General features: G+C 39.3%; 1 protein-coding gene across 1 annotated transcript in view; it reads right to left on the reverse strand.

The window, feature by feature from the left end:
* Positions 1 to 24,633, reverse strand: part of ABCC4 (ATP binding cassette subfamily C member 4 (PEL blood group)) — a 242,544-nt gene that overhangs the window by 2,229 nt on the left and 215,682 nt on the right. The window contains exons 28-30 of the mRNA XM_070579065.1: positions 20,380 to 20,552; positions 19,844 to 19,949; positions 10,086 to 10,220 (exon numbers count right to left, since the gene is read on the reverse strand). Of these exons, the coding sequence (XP_070435166.1) occupies positions 10,086 to 10,220; positions 19,844 to 19,949; positions 20,380 to 20,552 (414 nt within the window). The remainder of the gene's footprint in view (positions 1 to 10,085; positions 10,221 to 19,843; positions 19,950 to 20,379; positions 20,553 to 24,633) is intronic.

Consider the following 24,633-nt stretch of genomic DNA (forward strand, 5'->3'; position numbering starts at 1 on the left):
AAGTAGCCCTATTACAACCCTCAACAGGGGTGGCTTTCACGCCAAACAACCTATAGATCCACTTCAGTTCTGATCATTCTGATTCACAGATGTTTTATCACTATATTAAAGTGATAAGCAAAATCATTTTACTGACTCAAAACCTGGAGAGAAATTAAAAATAGGACGACAAAGAGACTGGGAAATCTAGTGTCTGCACAAGGGTTTCTCATTTTCACACATAAAATGAGCACAATAGATTTGGATGTTAATATCAGGTTGTAATCCTTATATTTTATAAACTCTGATTGACAAGCATTGAAATGCTGGCATACATGTATGAAATGTCCCGGCGTTTAATTTGTGCCGCAAAGCAGTTATAGGGCCTATAGAAATGTGATCTGGGGATAGTGGGCCATAATAATGAAAAGAGAAGCAAAAGCTTTAACAATGACTCAACCAAGCAACTTCTCTAAAATGTAAGACGATACCAAATAATAGGACAGATCTTTGCCAAGCCTTTGAGTTCCTGAATTCTACCAATTTCTAGCTGAACTAGAAGAGATACAGGTTTTCTGATAAACGTATAATCAGAACATAAAGGAAATGAAATGCTGTCAAGTTTCTCTGTTCCACAATCATCAGTTTTTAGTAGCTGTATCGTATCTCAGTTCCTTGACAGATGCGCATAACAAAATGAAATAATGTCAAGACTTGTGAGCTCTTATCTCAAAATGTGTTTGGGTGAAAAAGGACTTCAAATGTAATTTTTTTTTTTTCAAAAGAAGAATGTGAAAGTTTTGTTTGAGTCTTTAAAACAGAAAATGTACCATCTATCTGAGGCTGGCACGTGTCATGAGCTGAGTCTCTTAGATTCTGGATCTATTTTATAAAACCTGGCTTCAAATATATTTGTGGGTGCTGTCAACAAAGTTACCATGGGAGATAATGGACTTCACATACGAAAAAGAAAAGTGTGGGGACACCTACCTTTATATTAAGTACACTTTCTTTTTCTCTTGTTGCTTGCATACTTGCCACTCCAAAAACATCATTACATATGAAAGACTATATACTAAAAAGTCACTTAAGGAGAAAAAGTAATTCTCCAATAATGCTTGGACCCCACTGGGAAAAATCTGAGGGCATTTATAACGAAAATATTTAAAAATAAGGCCTTTTTGGGGGGGCTAATTTCATATCATCTCCACCCCCTTGCCTTTTTTCTTTTGCTGAGGAAGATTTGCACAGAGCTAACATCTATTACCAATCTTCCCCTTTGTACTTGAGGAAGGGTGTCCCTGAGCTAACATCTGTGCCAATCTTCCTCTATTTTCTATGGGGGTCGCTACAGTGACCAGCGGTGTAGGTCTGCGCTGGGGAAGGTAACGTGGGCTGCCAAAGCAGAGTGTGTCGAACTTAACCACAGGGCCGGCCCCCTCACCTATTTTTTTATGCTAGCCATATTTGATGTAGTTGCATATTTATGTACTCCAAAAAAGCTATTTCTTGGTGAAACTAAAAACAGCCAAAAGAACCAATGGAAATACATTTCATTTTCTACTGCTTAACAGTCCTCCCCAAATAAGCTAGTTCCTTTCCCCATAACCCTTTCAATGTATTTTTTTTTATATAAAGAAAATGTTATTGTTAGCAGCTTTTAACCGAAATGGTCTTAGCTTCATGGTCTGAAATACTTGAAAGTGAATACTGAAAACGAGCTTCCTGACGTCTAAAATCCTTGACCTTCCTTCTTCCCATCTGTTGCCCTGTTTTATAGCACACTCCAGCTAACAGCAGAAGTGAGAAGGCATCTTTTTCACAGCGCAGGCTAGGAAGGTGGTGGAGCTGGCTCAACAGTCGTCAGCAGAGTCCTCGGCTAAGCCTGGGTCGGAAAGGTCCAGTCTCAGCTCTCTCTCCTAGGACTCACTGCTGATCCTGGAAAAATCGCTTAACCTCTCTCCATCCCAGCTGCCTCATCTGTGAAATGAGACAATGACTTACCTCATAGGAGCTAATTAATGGCTACACACTGCAGGCTGAAAACACGCCGAGCTAAGTGTGGGGTGTGATTATGAATGCTGCTCAGAGAAGTGGCCCCTTAGCCCACGGAAAGCAGCAGCATTATCTGGCTTGAATAATGAAAACAAAATGTCTAGGAGGCCCTTTTGTGGATCTTTTGATTTTATCTTTACAGAAGCCCAGAGTCATAGTGGAGACACCTTTAATTCAGTGACTATGGTAACCTGGGAGGCAGAAAGATAGTTAAAAAATTACGGAAGTTGGAGTACTAACACTCACTAATTGGTGACTTTAAGAAGTCACTTGGGCTCTTCTGCCTCAGTTTCTCCATTTGTTAAAAAAGGGATAATAATGGCAGCTCAGTATGGCTGTCAAGATTGAAGCAGACAATACCATAAAAGTTCAAGTTCAGAGCAAGCAGAATATAACACCCGTGAGTGTTGGTTTTCTTGACCCTCTTCCCTTCCTTCTCTTGGGTTTGGTTCACTCCAGTTCCTCTAATGTAGAATGAAACTAAGTTTAGTATTTAAACTCTAGCTTGTCAATAAAGTCATCATCATGGAACTAGATCTTACTAAAAGCAACAGAGCAATAAAAGCTCCCTTGCGTGGTTAAAGGCCAGCAAGAGAGCTTTGATATACATTGTAGTCATAAGGCATCATTCAATATATTCAATTCTGGCTCAAGACTCTGTCAGTTCCTTCTCACTGAACTGTATGGCCCTAGGTCAATCCCAGTAACTCACAAACTCTTCACCTTTAAAGCAGGTCTAACTTTGCTGTACATGCTGGCAGGTGTATTATGAAAGTTACAGAGTACTGGAGAGTTAGAGAGGACTTCTGCTTTTAAGTTAATGGAATAATGAATTTTCTCTCCCTTTATCCTCTCAGAAATCACCCTCAACAGTAAGAAGATTGGGAGATAAAAAATAAGCCCAATCTTTGATGAAATTCCAAAAGGAAAAATACCCAGATGAGCTGCTATATGTAAGTGGATCCAATGAGGCTGTGGCGAGACACAGAGAGGCTACCTATGGGAGGAGATCTCAGCAATCGTGGAAGAGGCATAGTTCTCCAACTAACTGGTGAATTCTAAGGCATGTCAATGAGGAATCAGAGAATCCCCATCTTTGCCTGAAGCACATACATTGGTGAGGTCCTAGGAGAAGTGAGATTCTGAAATGCAAGTAGCATTGTGACCATCCATCTCTACAGGTTAGGGAGGAATACAGGCTAAATGAACACGCATTCTCAATTTCTCTCTCTCGTATACACACACACATTCTCTCTCTGGATCATAAGGAGCTTCTACGTCAAGCAGAGAGAATTCCCTTTAGCCTGAAATGATGCCCCAGGTACAACTATCCTGTAAATATATGGTCTAGGAAAAACTCACTTAATTCAAAAGTGAGTAGTAGAAATAATAATAAAGAAGTAGTACAGGATGTGTAAAATACACAAAGTGAGGGAAAGGAACAAAATAAGCACATGAGGGATGAAAAAATACTAAACAGATGAAAACTGCAAAAAAATATAATGTAATACATTCAAAGAAAATGTAGATCAACCTGTGGACAACAGAGATCCTGAAGTATAGGAAAATATGGCACAGCAACAGAAGATGATGAAACATGAGTTGACAGAGGCCAAAAGTGAAGTGGAAGAGAAAAATGAAAACATCAAAGAAATGAGAGTCCTACTGAAGGCAGTACAGAGAAGATTAGCCACTGTTGAAAAAACAGGATGAGACATGGAGGACAGGATTAAGAAAGCAAGCAGAATAATTGAAAATTAGTCAAGAATTAAAAAGGATTAGGAAGAAAATAGCTTTATAAAATAGTCAAAGGACATATAACACATATAAAATAGATACCCGTAAAGAGGCAAATCTAATCAAATAAAAAAAATTCAAAGATATAATTCAAGTAAAGTTCCAGAAACAAAAGACGACTTGAATCCAGAGACCAAAAGAGTACGTGATATCCTAGGAAAAACTAATGACCTTCAAAATAAAGAATACTTTGGGCATCTGGGAAAGAAGATCAAGTTATGTCTAACTTGGCCTTAGGCTTCTCCATATGAATAAACAATGCTAGAAGCCCTCGGAACAAAGACTACAACATACTAAGCCAAAGAAAATGTGACCCAAGAATTTTATCCAGCAAATTTAGAGATGCAGCAAATATTTCAAATGTGCAATAAGTCAGGGATTCTAGTTCCAATGAACCCTCCTTTAAGACAGCACCGAGCATTGTTTTTAAACCCCCCCTTTTTTTTTTTTTACTATCACCCACAATAATAAATCCATTTCACTTTACATTGAGACTCAGTACAGATTCATTGTCTATATTTATCTATACTGAAAGGAATTTCATGAAATACTTACTATTACTACAAAAGATGCATTGTTATTTTTTCCATTCCATTCTTTTCTATTTAATTTCTTAAACATGCTGGTTATGACTGACTAAGCAGATTTCGCAGTCCCACTAATGGATCACAATCTGAAGTTTGAAAAACACTATACTAGAGGAGAAACTTTGGCCAATTAAGAGATGAAGAAAGTGTCATTTAAAAGAAGTAAGCCAAAGAATAGAGGCTTAAGTATTGTAAAAATTTTAAAAGAAACCATTTAAACAACTAAATTTGGTGGTAGAACAGAGAGAGGGAAGATATATTGTCATTGTTTATAACGGGAGTCAATAAAAAAGAAATAGAGTATTCCTAGATGAGAGGAACATACGTAAAACAATGAGCCAAGAAACAAAAATTAGAGACTACAAATTAAAAGATTAAAAAAGAAGAACACTAAAAATTGAAAGCATAACATGACAGAGCTAAGATAAAACATACTTATAACCTCAATAAATATAAATGGAGTCAAGTCATTTGTTAAAAAAACAAAAAGGCTAAGATTAAATCTCAGAGCTAAACCTAACTACATGCCATTTACAGGAGACCCATGTACAACCTGAAATTAAAAATAATCAAAGACACACCAGGTAAAGGAAAACAAAGTAGAAGCAGGGGACTCAGTCTTAGTTTTGAACCAGCCTGTATCCAGGATCAAAAGCATTAAATGAATCAAAGAAAGGCACTTTAAAATAGTAGAAAATAGAATTCATAGAGAAAACCCAAGTCATAAATATCTACGGACTGAAAAATCATAGCATCAAAACTACCAAAAGAAACATTACAGGAACTACAAAGTGAAACCTGTTAGAATATGAGACTAATTCACCTTTCTAAGTCCAAGACATATCACATGGACCAAAACAGATATAGACAGGGAAGACTGAAATAATGTAATTAACAGAGTAGATCTAATTAAAAGTTATTAAACTCCACACCTTAAACAGACAAAAGTCTATCTTTTTAAATGCCCAAGGAATATTCACAAAAACTACTGAGGTACTAGGACACACAAAAAAAATAATAAATACTATGTATGTGTGGAAACAGTACAGACCATACTTTTTGATTGCAAGGCAATGAAAGTCAACACTGATGAGTAAAATAGAAAACAAACAAAAAATTTAAAGACCTCCTTCTCAAATAATTTTTGGGCCAAAGAGAAAATCAAAACCAAAATTGCAGAATTTATATATAGAAACTTAACTATGACAAAAGCACTACACACCAGAACCTATGCGATATAGCTAGAACAGTATTCAGAGGAAAGTTCACAGCCTTAAAATACCATACTAACAAAGAATGAAAACAAATGCATTCAAGAAGCAACAACAAAATTAACCAAAGGAAGGAATAAAGATAAAAGCAGAAATTGACAAACTGTAAAACAGAATACAAAAGCTAGTAAGTAAACCTGAGAGCTCATTCTTTGGGGAGAAAAAAGAAAAAAGGTGACTTAATTAGAAGGAAAAAATGGGTAGCAGGGAGAGGAGAAAGCATAAATACTATGTAGCCATTCAAAAGAATGGGATAACCACATGAATTGATACAATATTAAATGAAAAAAGTAAGGAACAGCTAATATTGAGCTTAAAAAACAGAAAGGCCATAGATGCATATGTTCATATTGATGCACAGAAGACATCAGCAGAACAGCTGAAAATGGTGCTGGGCGCCATCCTGGAGGAGGAGCTGTGTCATGAGAGGAGTAGAAGAATGATTTACATTTTATTTATAAATTTTTAAAAATTATTTTAAAAAACTGTAAACTTTTTGAATTTTGTAGCATTAGCAAGAGTCACCTATTAAAAAACTGATTGTTAAACTTTAATTATTTAGAGTCTCTAAACTACTTAGAAGAACTTTGGATACTTCTTTTGTTACTACTGGAAATTAAGGGTTCAATCTATAGCCTTTAAAAAAATGATCCAACTTTTATTATCGACAGGTAGGATTCTTCTATATTGGTAAAATGCTCTGCATTCTTCAAAACCCTTGAACACACACTGTCTCATCCGACCTTTGTAATAACGGTGTGAAGAAGCCGGGCAGTCCTGGAAATCCTCATTACAGATGACGACCCTGGGGCTCAGAGACCTTGGGTGACATAAAAGGCCATGTGGCTGCTAAGTGCCTCTTCCACTTATTCAAATTGGTCCATGTTCCTCAAACCTAGGATATTAGGATTCTGTAACTTTGGGGTTGGTATTGGGTGATTTCATGAACAGAAAAAATGGCACCTCTGTTACACATTGGGAACAAAGGAACTTCAAAAAGCCTCAGTTAGGTCTCCTTCATCTTAAGAAAGGATGAAGGATAGGCATTTGTTCCTTCTAATAGGCTGAACTGTATGCCCCCCAAATTTATATGTTGAAGTCCTAACCCCCCAGGACCTCAGAATGTAACTGTATTTGGACATAAGGTCAATTAATTAAAATGAAGTCATACACGTGGGCCCTAATCTGACTGGTGTCCTTATAAGAGGAGACTAGGATACAGACAACACAGAGAGAAGACAGCCATCTACAAGCCAAGGAGAGAGGCGTCAGAAGAAACCAAGCCTGCTGACACTTGCTCTCACAATTCCAGCCTCCAGAACTGTGAGGAAAAACTTCTGTTTAAGCCCGGTATTCTGTGGTACTTTGTTATGGCAGCCCTAGTAGACTAAGGTGCCCTTCAGCTTTATGTATCCAAAGAGTACCTTCTCTACTATCTCATGGATCATCTATAAGGGTCAATCAGAGAGTGATTCAGCTGGCTGCACCAGCATTTTCAGAAAAGCAACTGTGTGGTCAAGAAAATGTGACTTGGAGGTACCTTTTCCCAGATGTTGAGTTTCCTTTTTAAACAAATGAACTCTAATCTGTTAGAGTGAAAAGCCTGTTGATTTAGGCTAATCCTCCTGTGTTACAGCTCTGAATGATGCATTGACATTTGATGCTTGCACATTTAAAAGCTGACAACCTGACAGCTTGTTCTCCTAAGAGGACCAAGCATATGCAGAAATAATGTCAAGATATTCAACTAGGATAAGAATCAAGATACGTATTTCCTCATGTCTCTCCATGGAGATGACCCAAGCCAGTGGTAGGACTGAAACCCAGGAGTGATGTACTGCCACCGTGTGAACTTGGGTGACTGGCCCCACCTTGGATATCACACGAACGAAGGAGCAGCGTTTTCAAACTTGACACGGAACGCAGTACTTAGGGTGGCACTCAACCTTGCCCAGCAATTCACCCTCTGCCCTCCATGGACCAGCTCTGTGACGTTAGGTGAGCCCTTGACCCACTCTCTTCATCCCTGAAGTGGGATAAGGATTATCCCCCACTTAACTGCCATGAGGATTAAGTGAAATCATATACACTAGAACTGCGTAAACTATGTAAAATAAATTATAAAGAACTACACAAATGTAACTTACCATCAATATTGTTAAATTAGGTGCAAGATTATTGGACCAGGAATCACAAGATTTCTAATTTTATGAGCTACGTACTTTTCTGTATGAATATTACACTTGAATTAAAACATTTACTGAAAGAACAGATTTTAAATTCGGTATGTGCTGCAAACGAGTGTAACACTAGTTATGTAGGGAGAGGGAGACCTTCTTTCTAAGGGGCCTTAGTTTCCTCATCTGCAAAATGAGGGTGCTGAACTCTATTATCTTATGTTATCTGGACCTATCTAAAATTCTGTGATCCATTTCTCATTACTCAACATCTTGATAATATAAGATGATCACACATTCTTAAAATGGGAGACTTTGGCATGTGGGTGAGGACACATCTCTTTGATGTGAAATGCCTGAGGTCAAAGAACAAAGAGTTTGCAAGATTCCTGGCTGTTGTGTGACTAGATAATACAGGGAATCCCAGATGACTGATCAGGTCTTACGAGGGAAGCTTCGACTGGGAGACGCTCCAGTAGATGAAAGCACACCGTGAATTTCAGGCATTAAAAAAACACAGGGCTCTAAGTGTAGCCTCTTACATTCATACAGAGTGTAAGTACTTAGGAAAAGTTCAGAACGCAGACTTTATCGTCCCTAAACCTAGGTGTGAGCTCTGACTCTGCCAATTATTCAGAGCTATGTGACCTCGGGCGATTTCCTTTCCCTTTCCAAGTCTCGGCCTGTCAGATAGGTCTAACAGTGAGAGAACCTTTATCACAGCGCAGTGCATGGCACGGAACTGTCAGAACCTCCTCTTGCCTCATCTTCGCAGTTGCTCAACACACAAACCGAATATCTCTGCTCTTCTCAGTTCTTGGGTTTACACTGCCAGTGTCTAGGGGGCATGTCTAACACATTTGTTAGTACCCAGCATAGCACTGTGCACACACAAACACACCTTTACTGAACAGTTTTTAGGATGGAAGCAGGATTCAAAGAAATAAGGTATGAACAGTGAAAGGTACAGCTCTTCTTTTCTAAGAAGGAGTGAGGAGAAACAGTGACAGAAGGGAATTTAGGCTGTACTCTAGATAAATCTTTCATATACTGGGACATGTTTTTCTTATTCTGTTGTCTTTAATAGATATTTTAAATATTACACAAGCAATTTTAGTCTACTTACAGTGAAAATCTGGGAAACGCAGAAAAGTATGAAGAAGGAAAAATGCACCCATAATTCTGACACCCAGAGATGAACAGTTCTGATGGGGAGCCTCACCACAGACAGCTGGAAGTCTCATTCCACCCCAAGCCATGTGTCTCAAGTGCCAAGAACATCACTTTCCTTCCTTTCTGCTATCCTTCCATCAATTCAACTGCCACTCTTTCCAGAAGGAATTATAGGTGGCTGCGTGACACTGGCTTAGCCCTCAAACCAAACCTCAGATATCACATCTGTAGAATGAGATGCTACGACAATCCATCATGGTTGTTGGAAAGAAACCATGTAAACTGAAGGTTAGTCATTAAGCATATACAGCGCTTAGGACTGTCCCACGCATCATGTCTGTGAAAATGCGTTGTAACGCTTCCAGCACCATTCAGACTACAGCATTAAGGTATTATAAATTCTGGATTTGTCCTGATAACAATTTCATCTTCTAGAAGGTAGAGGAAGCATAAGAGGAACAAATGGCCCTAATTCTAAACAATGAAGAAGGAGGGAGAAACCTGGGAGAAAGTGACAGTACCATGTAGGAGTTTTCTTTACAAATTATAAAATAGAAAACAAAAGCAATCTACACATTTCTGTGGTAGATCTTTCCAGACCCAATGAACAACATACCACATTTTTTCCCTCAAACTCTCAAATTTTCTGCACGTGCCTTGACAGCATTTCCATCTCAAATGTGCTGAGCACCAATTAGAATGAAATGTAATGGGTCTGCAAAACATGACTATTCTGTGCTATGTGAGAATCCCATCCTAGAGTCCAAATGTGTGAAAAGGCCAATCTGAAATCTCTCTCCTCTCAGAGGTACCTGCTTGCACACGTGCACGTGTACATGCCTGCACCCCACCCCCACCGCTTCTGCCGATTCTCAGCAGACCTGACTTCAACATGGGACGTGTTAAGACCCAGTCATGAAGCTTCATCTCCGGAGACTTATAATTGAAAAGGGCACAGAGTGCTCGTTACCGTACCCCTGGTGCCAGATTGCGAGGAGTGAACGGTGGAGACGAACTTTAATTACAACTCCTCGAGGCCCACTCACCTGTTTTGCTGTTTCAGTGAGGGCAGCAGCTTCTGCCTTGCCCAGTTGTTGCACCATCTTGTAAAATAGGCTATCTCTATTTTGCAGCAAAACATACGGCTCATCATATTCTTTCAGCCTTCCTGAATCCAAAACCTGTTAATCAGCAGAAAGAAACCCATTAGCACACAATGTTTCACAGCAACATATTATAACTGAGACAATATTTCGGAAAGAGGCAGCCGAGGGAGAATAGAGAGAATCTATTTGGGTGGTAGGTCTGGCTGGTGTTTAAATGGTTTGATTACCCTGTTTTACTAGGCAGACAAAGGCCTAACCCGACCTTTTATTATTATAATGTTATAGGAAAGGAAGAAAATGAAAGTTTTAGACTCTGATTATGGGCACTCAGCAGTCCCGTGGCATTTTCTATCTGCCAAGGGCATTTTGGGTTGTTATCATTAGTTAGTGCTTTTAAGCTCTCAGACTCTGAGCTTTGAGGGCTATTTATACGTACATTTAGAGTTGGGAAATTTCTTGGTTTAAGAAAATCAAACTCAATTTATCTAAAAAGTAGGGTGGTGGCATACAAACCAGAGGGCAGTGACCTGACAGCAAATTAATTGCCGAGCTGGTTTGACAGAATCTGAGCAATGCTGGGAAAAGAAGGAAATGCTTCTGGAATTTCTTTAGGGTCCCGGAACATGTCAGCTGGTAAGAGGGGACAAAACCCTTGTTGCTGAGGTTAAGGTGTTTCGTGCAGTTGGCTTTGGTTGTGGTTTATTATTCGGAGAGTGAAAGGCTGGCTAAAAGAGCTGCTACCTAAGCAGCTTTAGCATAATTGCTCTGCACAGAAGAAATCTCCAGAAATCCAATTTTCTTTTTGGATAAGACTAAAGAAGCAATTAAGAAATTGAGCTCCAAATTCCAGTGATCACAGCCCGCAAAGCACGCGGGGGCAGCCTGATCTGAATTGCCGAGGATCTGAGTATCCGTTTTCACAATTATCTTTCCCTGCTTCTTCTTTTCTCTTTCTTCAGCTGCCTGCCTTTCAGCCATTTTACTGCTCATTAATACGTCCGCTGGAAATTGAAAGGGAGAAGAAGGGGCTCTTAACTCTGCATTGCTACTTATTAGGGGCTTTTGCTAATGGTTTTAGAGGGAAGAAAGCGTCTGAAACAATTGGCCCAAATGACATACCTAGGAAAACAGTTCTGATGTTAAGTGGTACTTAGTTCTTCATTTAGGCCATATTTAGAGTGAATTTATCTTAAGAGAATATGCTGAAACGCTAAGCAACACTCAGGTTGTTTTTTCACATCTAGGCAGGGCAGTTAATTCTGTCCCATGGTATCTAATCGGAAACATTTATTAAGTCTCATAAAGGGCATTTTCCTGTTAATCTTTTGTTTACTACTGTGAATCACTGCTCAGGGCAGCTTTCTCAAAAGAGTTCAAGAATAATTGAATCTGTCACATCCACATAATAATTAAAATGTCCTATAATTTGGCATGCCAATTTAGATGCCCCGAATGTGTAATTTTACTTAAGCACGGCATTACAGGCCACAACCACTCCTCCTGACGTGGAAGAAGAAGAAAAAATGCAATTTTAAAATACAGGTCTCTCTCATGCCAAAGACTAAGTAAATAAGTGAATCAAATTACTTCATACAATGAAGAACTTTATCTTCTGCAAAACCAACAAGTAAACTTTTAAAAATCACCACTTCAGAGTTGGTGGAAAATGAGTTCTCTGACTAAAAAGACTTTATATAATTTTTAATGAAAGCAAAGTATTACTAATATTTTGTCCTTGTCCAACTTTCTACTTTATTTATTAAAATTTTAGTGAATAGTAAATCTTTCCATTTTCTCTCATATTGTCTGAAAACACATGCCTGCCACTGAGATGAATAGTTCTCAGAACTGACCTGTATCTAAAAAGGCAGAACCAGAAAAAAAACCCAGAATACTCTCAAAAAGCAACAGGATTAACAATGTAAATGACAGAAAGATCATTTTGGCCAAAGTTTTTGAGCCTTGTAACTCTTAGCAACCTAGTGGCTGTGCATTATCTTTTATAAGGGGAGTTTTCAATTGGGGGGGGGAATGATAGAACTGTGGTAATTTGCTATAATGCCTGATAATTTATTAAAAGCTAAATTTTAACTTCTGTAAGATAATACTTTAAAAATGTAAAAATAAATATACCTCTTTAATGCTCTTTTGATATGCATTAAAACAAAATATAGTATTTTCAAATGAACTGCATTAGTATAGCCCCAAATAGAAGAATTCACAAGGTTTGAGAGATGGGATGCCCTGGTATATAAATGCAGTGTAACAAAGAATATGGCTACTTTAAGATCAATACACTCATCCCATAACTAGCAGTCTTTTGAATTTGAAGAGGAAAATAAAAATCGTTGGGGGTTGAGCACTCACTGTGCCACATGCTTTACAGTTATCACTGTTAATTCTCAAGATAGAGTAGACAAACACGGTAAATAATTTCCATCCATCTACCCACCCACCCACCATCCACCCACCTACCCATTCATCTATCGATCCACCCATCCTTTCATTCCTCTATCATTTCTTCCATCCTCCCATCAATCCATCCATCCATCAAATATTAAGTGAGTACCTATTACCAAAGCACTGTTCTAGGAACCGGAGATTCAAAGATGAGCAAGGCACAGTCTGTCAAGACGCTCACGGCCAGAGATGAAGACAGAAGTGCAGTTAAATTAAATAACTTGACCAAGGCTGCAGAATCTGTAGATGGCAGAGTTAGGATTTGAACCCAGGTCTGAACCTATATTCTTTCCTCTCCATGTGAGTTCCCAGAGAATTACACTGTTAGATTATTTATTATCAGAAGTTAAATAAGGGAGATGAGAATTTTAACATTCAATTTTCTAAGATACCTTCCCATATGGATAGTATATTACCTCTGTATAAGTTAAGAAAATATGCCTATAAACATTAACATTTCCCCTGTCCACTTTCCATTGCAACTTTACTATGTTCGGGGCTCAAATTATTTACTGTGTGGCTGGTATATACTCACAGAAAAAGAAAATCAATTTTATTAAACTATCAGGATTTAAAAGAGTAAGTAATACATGGCCAAAGCACATTTGGAGAAAATTTAAGTAAACTCTCATTAATTCCTGAATTTATTCCGCAAACATTTACTACCTACTTAACTGCACTCATGTCATTATGCTAGATGCTGTGGAAGAGGCAAAGATATGTAAGCTACAACCCCTGCTTTTAGGGAGACTATATTGAAAAAAAAGAGAGGAGAAAATCCTCAAGTGTCTATAATGCAAGAAGAAAAGCAAACAAAAAAGAGGCTAACAGCAGAAAAAATGACATGTGGCCAGAGGTTCTGAGGACAAGCTTCCAGAAGGAGAGAGAGCAGTGAACTGAGCCTTGAAAAATGGATAGACTTGGACAGGCAGAAATGGTTGGGGGGGGGGGGTGGTGGTGGACAGTGGTCATTCCAGACATAGGGAACAGCATGGGACAAGAAGGCTGGAGGCGAGCCTGTCAACTACTTATGGGAAGGTTATGTGGTTTCCCTTGTTCACTGCAGCATCTCCAGGCCCTGGTCTTGTATATGAGAAGAAACAGGCACACAATATATGCTGGTTGCAAGTTAAATACAAAGGAAAGTAAATTCAGGGCATGAGTGGGTAACTGCCCAGTGGTGTGGTTTGGCAAGACTGCAGGGTGAGATCAAGGGGGGAAAGAGTCTAGCCAGCACTGGGAAATGCTAAGGCAGCAGGATACAGGGGTTATAGGATTGTGGATGTACACTTGGGGGACTACATGCTTCAGGCTGATGGCTACGGGCAAGAAGGGGAGGAAAAGTGAGGGAGAGAGAGACCAGGGTTGAAGGTGGAGGCTTGAAACTCATTTACACCAAATATTGGAAAAGAAAAAGAAGAGAAGGCACAGTCAGAGAGGAGGGAGGGTTGGGAGGAGCAAGGGTGCAGTGCAGACTAAGGTCAGGAGATTCACCAACTGTGTTGGGATACAGCCGGAAATCAGGCCACGGACAGAATTTTACCCACGCAGCCTTTACATTTACTGGTTTCCTCAAAGATTCTACAGTTCTCAGAATAAGTAAACATAAAGCAACTCTGAATTTCCTTTTTGCACAGAAAAACAAGTATAATTTTGAATTTTTATATCCATAAGAAACGGCTCCTGAAGTCTCCCGCTGTGTCCCCACTCTTCCCGTAACCCAACTCAAACTACAACCTAAACCACACATTCAAGTCAGTATGACAGCAATCCCTGGGACCAGGATCTCTCCAGGAACGCCAACCTCAAATCGGCTGTAGCTCTCTAGTGGGTTAGGGAAAAATACATTATGTTGGATGAGTCAGTCAGTTACATAAGCTCAAGGAAGATGTGTGTATCGGGCCTGTGCATCTGCAGATACTCCAGGGAGCTGTCCTAGATATAAAAACTAAATGAAGCCATTGCAAAATAATTTAATTCATTTTAATTGGCAGGGTGCCATCCGTGATAGTGGGGTGACTACAGGGAGAGGTGAGGGGCAGGGCAGGGTGGAGGAAAGCCTGACGACAGGACAAGAGATGTTCGGAACAGCTTTCAACATGGAGACATGCAATAAAGGGAGATCCCACTTGGTGACAAATCGAGCGGGGAGGAGAGGATCTGAGAGTCAGACGTCTGCTTTCGGCTGCCAGGTGATGAGGGGGCACAGGGACAGTTCTCAATCCTCGGAAGTGGGGTCCCTCGTTGGTAAAATGGGTGCCTGTGATTTTCTCTGTGGGAAGTATTACTCAAAATTCTTCCTTAGATCTTGAAATGGCAAATGATTCTTCTCAGCCGGGTCAAGGTGACCTCCACAGCTGTTCCCCAAAGCCCCAGCGATTGCTTGTATCCCCCCTCTCATAAAGTACTTCTCCCAGTGGACGCCTTCTACCTTCATATTAGTTATTTTTCCCTCCGAAAACTTGAATGAAATCTCTTGGCCTATTTCGAAAGGAGCTTTTTTCTCTTCTGAAATGTTCTAATTGTGGCCATGTATTAAAGAAAAGTTGCATGAAGATGAAAAATAGAATTTAAATAAAACTCTAGTTAGCTCTGAGTTGTTTTATGTTCTTCCAGGTGGGTATGTCACAAGAGTTTCTAGTTTTGATTTCTCTGGGAAAAACTCTATTAAAAAGAGGTTTGTGTTTAGGGAGAAAGGTGAAGAAGATAAAACCGTAGGATTGCCTATAAACAGAAGAGGTGGCAACTGAGTTTCTTAGCCTTGGTTTTGGGCCTCCATAATTCATTCCCAAAGAATTACCTAATGCTGACAGTGAAAACGTTGAATACAGATAACAATATTGTTAGAACAGCTACCGATTTTCATGTTCTTCCTTTGCTCACGCTCCTAGGGGGAATCCATGGGTGTTGTAAGGACTGTGGTGTGCAGGGATTGGAGGAAAAAGCTGTCCTATTGGTTGAAGAGAAAACAGGTCTCGAGTAACCAGCTAATCCTAAAAACTACAAGGAAGAAGCTGTCTTTAATGTAGAGATAGTGGTGAGTATTAGGAGAAAGAGGATTTCTAATTTGTCTGTCTTGCTCCACTGTTTTGTGGCAACTGAGCAAATGAGGAAGATTAAATTAGCTGTCATTATGACTACATCATGTTTAATAAAGTTAAAATTGAGAGAACATCTTTGTAAAATAGAATTCTAAGCCTAACACATTAATGGTGCTTAATGAACCAAAACTGGGTAAATCCCTTTGGAAAGCCAACACATAAGCAAAGCTATTAATTAGGTCACAGTTGTTTTCCAACAAGCCTTTTGTCTGATTTACTTACAGTAAACAAAACCATATCCATCTGTCTTTGTGCAGAAGTATTCACCAGTGCAACAAAATGTAATTATTACACCTTAAGCACTTGCAATTACGCGACTTTATGATGACAACACTGTTGGTTATGCCCTTCATTAGCATCCGTCACTTCCCCAGCCACTCCCCAAGGCTGGCCGCCTGCCCTCTGGAGCATTAGGCTTTGCAGCTGATTGACTTGTCTTTATGTCCTTAAAGCTCTCAGAATAACAGAACAGACAATTGCTTGCTTTCTGGAAAGGAAACAGGTATTTCTAAAGCAAGCAAGAAAACAAAAATTGCTTCAAAAATCACAGGTTTGAGAAAGAATATTATTTATGGTGTTCTGTCGAATTGAAAACCAACTGGTAACCAGAAGCTCTAGACTAAAATATAAGCCTGAAACTTGGGGTGGTGGAGTATAGAGGACAAGTGCCCAACTCTGAAGCTAGGGAGTGCATGCCTCTTGGGTCCCCAGAAGTCTAATCCTACCATTCCTTACCAAAGGGAATGCAACAGAAACCAGCTCTGACCAGGATGTAAACAAGCGGCCAAGCTGACATCTCCTGGTGGGACCTCCTGTGACATCACTGATGAACTCTTGGCCAGTGAGCCCTAAATGAAAGGTCTCTCAACACTGGTGCTGGGAGTGGGAAGGGCAGCTCCATGGTAAAACGCAAGGTCCACCACAGACAACAAGGTCAGCCAACACAGAGGTAACATGCTCTCAAGAGAATTCTTGCATTTGCCTTCTCCAAACTGACTTCTCCCTCAGTGTTCCTCACTTACCCAGATGCTCAGGCCCCATACCTAGAAACCAGCAGCAACTCCCATCTCTCCCCTCGTATCCCACATTCAATCCATCACACAGCTCACTTGACTCTACTGCATTCTCTATCCCAAATCCAACATCTCATCACCTCCATTGCAAGCACTTTAGTCTAAGCCACCAACAACCGGTCATGAGAGAGGATACAATTCTAAGAGTGAGAGTGAATGCTGCATCTGAAGAACTGAACGACGATCAACATGGTTTTAACCACAAAGGAAAGAGGGAGAGCAGAGTGGGACAAGCCTAGAGAGGGAGGGAGGGGCTTGACTGTAAGTGCTTTGTAAAACCAAGTTAAGGATTCGGACAAAGATATCGATCAAGAGAGAAAAATTTGAGGTTCTTGAAATTTACCACAGATGTTGGTAAGTAAACCATTCAACAACGGGACATATTTAGATAATGGCAACAAAGCTGACTGGTTAAGGGGATACAAACATTCATGCCTGTGGGTCAAGTGCTGATGGATAAGATTTAGGAGTGGCCATCTGGTAAGTCTGCCAAATTCTGTCCTTCCTGCTGTTACCCTAACCAACCATATGTTCCCAAGTGACAGTATTTCTAAGTATTCTATAATAAAAGGAAGCTGCTACCATCAATGTTGTACTACCAAAACCCAAAAATAAATGTATATGGTACATCTAGGAGCAAAGGTTTCATTTGAATGGGTCCCCAACTGAGCCAGAGATCAAGCCATCTTTCTGCCGCTGCATCTAAAGCCTGACAAAGTACCTGAAACAGGTACACTTCACAGCATCACTCATTCATTGTTGAAAAAGAATACTTTTGGGGACAGTCTGAGAAAACCAATGCTGAGAGATGAGAACAACAAAGTGACAGGTAAAAAGTAGAAATGAAAAGTTATTTCTCCAATCATCATTCAAGAACACAAAATGAATGACTAAGGATGCTCAATGATAAACACTGTTTCTGGAATCTAAGAGTCACTGTCTTGCAGTCTTGGAATGTCACATGGTCACTCACAAAGGCCTACTGGAGTGGTCTGCTTCCTGCTATGACGTTCTAATCCAGATGACCAGCTGCACTGCTTAAGGCTCAAAACATCCTTTTGGTTAGGAAGGCCCCACTCCTGCTGTCTACCTCGCCAGAGCTCATTTCTCTACACGTCCAGCTCTGGAGAGTGACAAGGCCAAAGGCACTGCTTCAGTGCTGACAGTCTGGTATCTTCTCAATGCCCCCACTGATTATTACATCCAACAATGCATGTGAAGAAGGGTGGGAAGTAATATTCCAGAAAATGCCCAAGAAGTCAAGAGACAGCTCCACTATCACTGGCCATAAGGAAGTATGGATATTAATGATCGTTTTATTACTGATCATTTAACCTCGATTAGTATAGACCATAAAAATCTGGTTAACTCCATCTGTTGCTTCTCATGTACTACACAGGCCTTCTTTATCTATTTCCTTCTTCATCACTAGAGTATCACCGGATACTGTGGTATCTAATGACAACAGCTGGCGTCCACAAGATGTATGAAAATCTGTCCACTGCCACAGGCTTGGGGTTAGCCTGAAAATAACTCCCATGTTTGGGCTTATCTGCAGCCAAAGGTTTTTCCTTTAAGGGATGATTTCCTTTTCATTTTGTATAGCTACATCCTACGATTTACTGAAACTGAGCAAGCAATAGATGGAAAGGAGAAAACGAGAGAAGAAGAAAGAGAGGAAGGGAGGGAGAGAGGAAGGAAATAAAGATAAGGAAAGACTGAATTATTACAGAAGAAAGAGCCAATCAAACCTGGAAGGAAGATACTAGATACTAAATCTAGAGACCAAAGCTTGGGGCCGGCCATGTGTGCAGTGCCCGGATCTACTGTGTAAGACTTGCTGGTTGTTTATCTAGTCTCTCAGCCTCAATCTATCTTTCTTTCTACACTTTCGTCTGTGACACTAGGGCTGCAAACCACATTTCAGAGGTTCTTTGGCCAATTGGCTCTTTGTTAGGTTCTGCCAGTAGCAGGCACTAGAAGGAAGACTGAAGGTGCAATGCAAAGCAAGTGTCTGCCTGGTTTGTGCTACTCCTTCGAGCATCACCCCAGCAGTGGGACCTGGATCCAGCCTCCGTCTTTTAGTAACACATTGAGAACCAGCTTCACAAATAGGACCAGCAGCTGGGCAGTGGCCCATCCTTGGAGGTCTAAGTACACTCTTTAGGGCCTCTCCTCTAGTTCCTAGGCCTGGAGATCTGTCTAGGGCATGGTAGTTGTTTCCTAAAATTATCACCTCAGTGTTTCCTTTCAATCTTCCAGCCCTCCAATTACTATGTAACAAATGTCCTATATTAAATCCTTTCCGTTGAAATACTTTATTTTCTGACTAGGCCCTTTCTCCTCATAGATTCCAATCTGACAGCATGTCTTATGAACGTCCCAACAGCTGAGAAATTCTGCAACCTTACCCAACAACCTCCTGGCAGTCTAAACAAAAGGCTAATTTTTTGATTAAAGGAATCCAAAATGCTGCCACAACTGTGACACAGCAAAAATGACTGCATTCTACCAATCTGTAATACGAGGCCATATCTTGGATTTGAAATATTTTGATGGTTGGCCATCTTAAAGAAAAATGACAATTCAAATAAGTTTAATATGAAAATGTAAAATTACTAGATATATTATTTAATAGCATATTCCGAATGTGTAGTAAAGCACTTGAATTATTGTCAGGAATGAGAGGAAAAATTAACAGAAAATTAACTTATTGGAGCTTTCTATCAAGTTTTTTTTTAAAGATTGGCACCCTGAGCTAACAACTGTTGCCAATCTTTTTTTTTTCTTCTTCTTCTTCCCAAACCCCCCAGTACATAGTTGTCTATTCTAGTTGTGAGTGCCTCTGGTTGTGCTATGTGGGACATTGCCTCAGCATGGCCTGACGACCGGTGCCATGTCCGTGCCCAGGATCTGAACCAGTGAAACCTCAGGGAGCCAAAGCAGAGCGCGCGAACTTAACCACTTGGCCACGGGGCCGGCCCCTCTCTATCAAGTTTAACAAGAAAGGATAAATTGAAAAATTGAACATAAACAACTACAATTCTGGAGGTGAGAGTCTTACCATAATCTTGTCGCTGTCAATAATCGTGTTCAACCTGTGCGCGATGGTTAGCACAGTGCAATGAGCAAATTTCTCACGGATTTTTTTCTGTATTAACTCATCAGTTCTGGAATCAAAGAAGTCGAATTTAGTTCAGGAAAGACGGACAAGACTTAAAAAAATCATATGATATTTTTATAATGTTTTTAAAAATCAATACTTTAAGCATGATTTTGTTCTTTAAAAACTAAGCACAAAAAGTCTACTTACAAAAATCATTTTTCATAAGACAACAGAAAATACTCTTCCCTCCAAACTGCTTGAAACTATCAGGAGTTGAATTTGGGAATCTAGCTCTCTTAGGATGCCTAACAATATCATTAACACCATATAACATGTTTTGGTTTCCTCCTCTGATTTCCAGAATTAAAGAGATTATTAAGAGAGATCTTTTGGGCAAAGACAGCACTTAGAAAAATTTCTCAGCATCATTAAATGTTTCCCATTCATCACATTAAAAATTCATATTCCAGGTTACATGGACCTCAGCTCCGTACCTTAGATCTACATTTGCTGTCGCTTCGTCAATTATCAATATCCGATTTTTCCTGAGAATAGCCCTGGCAAGGCACACCAACTGTCTCTGTCCCACACTAAAGTTCGATCCTGCTTCTGCTAATTCAGTATCCATTTTACCAGGAAGATCTTCCACGGCTTCTTTAAGTTGTACCTGTGGATGTAAGAAGAAAAATGACCTTTTCCTAAATGAACTAATACTGAAGCAGACAAGCCTCCTAGACATTGGAGTTTGAAGCCCTCAGGACTTCTCATGTATCTTATATGTGTGGCGATGTGATGGGGAGAGTTACTTCCAATTAAGGTTCACTGAGAAAGACCGTTGAGTTAACTCAGGAGAGAAATACTCTAACTTAAGAGCACAAATTTAATGGGAGTCAAGACTCTTCACTGTGGCCATCAGTAGGCACAGTCTGTCCACAGCATGCCAATTTCATTCAGAAATATGCAGTATGCTAAATAAAATGATTCTCAAGGCAAAATATAGAAAAACTAAAAATGCTTTTCCTTAATTTTTAGTTAAAAGCTAACTGCAGGAATTTATAGAGATAAAAAGGAGAATAGTGGTTGCCCAGGGGCTGGAGGGTTAACTGTAAATGGACACAAGAGAGCTTTTTGGAGTGATAGCAATGTTCTAAAACTGGATTGTCATGATGACTGTCTAACTATAAATTTACCAAAGTCACTGAATCACACTTACAATGGGGAAATTTTCTGGTATGTAAATTATACTTCAAGAAAGCTGGCGAAAAGAAATCAGCTTAGTGTCCCTCATCCTTGTCACATGACTTCCACCAGGAACCCCTTCCAGGAATTAGTTAAGGAAGTCTCTCAAAAAATGAAGCTACTTCTCTCAATATAGTCTAAAGAGAAAAGTTAAAAAGATCTTTATGGCTAAGTCAAGTTTCCGAAAGTACATTTAGTATAGGAGTTAATACACCAAAGGGAAAATTTTTAAAAGAATTACTGCAGGAAGTCTATTTCTCTAAAGATACAATCTTATCAACACTTTACCATTTTGAAAGGTTTTAAAGTTTAAAAAAAATACAAACTCACACATTTGCAAACTGCACCTCATATGTTAGTAAACACAGAGCCTATTTTGGGAATGGTTCTTCCCCAAGTTCAATCCCATACTGCCAGGCCAGTCAAGTACGTTTACTTCAATACTCAATGAAAAACAGGGCAACATAACATCTTATTTCCCCAAGACTATGGGGATAGATGGTGTTTATATCAATCTATCTTCATAAAAGTGTAATTATAAATGAAAAAAAAAACTGTTAACTGCGAAAGTTAATCTGCAACTACAGTGGTTAGTAGTTCAGTTCAATGAATACTTGTTTTGGAGAAAGTTTATAGAGCAAGAACCAGACTCAGGCTGTACTTGAAAGCTACAGAGGAACGGAGAGTAAATACACTTCACATTAAGAGTTAACAGACTGATGAGTGATGGCCAGGTAAGGAGGGACAAAGAATTACAATGTCAAATAACAAAACACCAAAACTAAGTGGACAACGTTTTCAGGGTGTCCTGAATCCTGAAGCACTTCTATGCAAGTGATCTTGAATTGTGCGCATGATGGAAGTCTAATCCTAGGAAATAGGAATTCTGAGTCAGGATGAAACATGGTATTGGGGTTTAGCCTTAGCATGACATACCACACTCTTAATTGTATACCCCAGTATTAAAGCTGTTTTGTTTTGTTTTTTAAACAGAAGCAACACACCGCTGATTCATTTTCAGAGTTTTATCTACCTGGATCTTTTGACCTTTTACTGATAAAAGCTTCATCTCTAGTCAGTACTGATGTTATATTCATAGAGCTGCTGCTGCTGCATTGTAGGCGCCCCAACTGGCATTAATTTCTAACAGACTTTCTTCAGTTTATAGCTGACCATGTTTCAGTATATGAAAAAAGAACCAAGGGGTCAGCTCCATGGCATAGTGGTTGAATTCAGCGTGCTCTGCTTCACCAACCCAGGTTCACAGGTTCAGATCCCGGGTAAGGACCCACACCACTCATCAGCCATGCTGTGGCACTGACCCACACATAAAGTGGAGGAAGACTGGCAGAGATGTCAGCTCAGGGCTAATCTTCCTCAGCAAAAAAAAAATTAATTAATTAAAAAAAAAATAACTAAGATGAGATGGGCAACGTCCATAGGACTGTCTCCCTTCTGAATGTCTAACTCATCCAAGGGAGAAGGAGGAGAGAAAACTAAGAGAACTTAAAAACAAACAAACCAAAAAAGTACCTTTTCCTTTAAGTTCTTAAAGAGGAAAACATAGTGACCTCTTACCGACTCTCAAGCCAATTCTATGAGTGTGGGTTTCCATTTCCAGTTTGGTACCATTTATAAACCAGCTGCCTAGGGTTTTTAGTCCACCTGAAAATTGGCCTCACTGCTTTACATGCTTTTCAATGAAAGACTTGGTAGGTTTTCTAAAACTTAGGATACCAAATCTTTCACTGAAAAACATACAAAAGTCATAAAGAAATAATTCCTAGAGAAACACGATGACGGGATGATTTCTCACTCCAAGAGGAAGCACCAGAGCAACGAGGTCAGTTCCAGGAGCAATATACAGAAACCACTGCCTCCACGTGGTGAAATAAATTCCCATTTCTATTTATAGAAAGTTACAAACGTAGTAGAAATAAAGATAGATTTTAGTATCATCTACCACACTTCCTCCACCTCACCATTTTTAGAATTGAGAGGTTAATAAATTTTATTTTAATTTTGGCTCCTACAGATGAAATAAGTATGAGTTATGGCCAAGTTCTAAGATAGTTTTTGATAGGATTTGTCTCTCAATTAACAGTTCTTCACTGCCCATGGAACAATGTATTTCTACAGTAATTTTACTGAGAATCTGTGAAGAGAGGGCTCAAGCTCTGAAAGAAACAGAAAAATAATTTACCAGTAAGTAATTCCTGTTTTTTTAAGGTGTGTCACAATTTCGCCATTAAATTTGTCCTGTGAGTTCAAGAGCAGTGGATCATCCTATCTTTCTTTATATTTGATGCTTAACTGTCTTCCCGCCTCTTCTAAATTTCACTCTGCAAAGACTCACAAACTTAAGCGAAATCCGAGGTCAATCGCTTTTAAAGGAGGAAAAGGTAAAGTAATCCACTTGATTTAGGAAAATAAAATCCCCACAGTTGTTGGAAAGCAGGGTGGGTGTGTAAGGGCTCAGCACCAACATGCCTTCAGAAACCAGAATTACTGGCAGGAAACCGTCAGGCCTCCCACTTGGCTTGCTCACAGTCAAAGCTCATCTACAAGTTCAAGATTTCAGAGCTATCCCTGGAAGGATGACACTAAATGACAAACACTCTAATTCAAAATAACAACGATGTGAGCAACCGGTCACTGGGATTTGTGCCTTTTTTTTTTTTTTTTAAAGAAATAAGCCACTCTTCTCTGAAATGAAGAGATCCACCAAACATTCAGTATACGTTTATTAAGTGCTGACTTTTTAAAAGCAAAAGACTGAGCTAGGTCCTATGAGGGATTAGAAGTCTGTCTATGGTTTAGAAGTCTAGATGAGGTTTCTGCCACTCAGTAGCTTAGAGTCAATTTGCAGAACTAGAGTGAGTACACAAAATAATTAGTATTAAAATACACAAACCAACAGCACCTTAATAGTCAAAATCCTTTTTATGCAAGGGCGAAGAAATTCAAAGAAGTGGTCCAAAGGGAAGCACTACACAAATAATAGCAAATCCTCTAGAATGAATATCAGCATAAAAACTTACAAAAGCTCCAGGTTTCTGTTACCTGGCATTAAAATGACATGTTTGCCAATAAATAATTATTATTACATTCTAACTGTATAATTTATGTTTATAAACACTCTCTTATAAAACTTCAAGGCATTTTACAAGTGTGATCTCGTTTATCTTTTAGTTAATAATGAAAAACTATTATTGTCTCCATTTAGTGCATTTCCTAAGAACAGAGAAGTAAAATGAAAGTTGCAGGGTAACCAGTCACTAGGTCACTAGCAGAATTTGAACGCGTAAATATAACTTCTAGTTTAGTGTTCTGCTAAGGACAAGTAAATAACGTATCTACTTGTTTTGGATTCTAGGAACAAAGTTAAAATGAAACCATGAGACATTTTATTTTTGGATTTCATCATCATCAATATACACATTTTAAGTATATCCATGTCATCAATGCTCTCCTGGGTAGTGAACAAAGTCAGTTAAATCATTAAGTTC

Source organism: Equus przewalskii, chromosome 16 (assembly GCF_037783145.1).
Source record: "Equus przewalskii isolate Varuska chromosome 16, EquPr2, whole genome shotgun sequence".
Taxonomy (NCBI): Eukaryota; Metazoa; Chordata; class Mammalia; order Perissodactyla; family Equidae; genus Equus; species Equus przewalskii.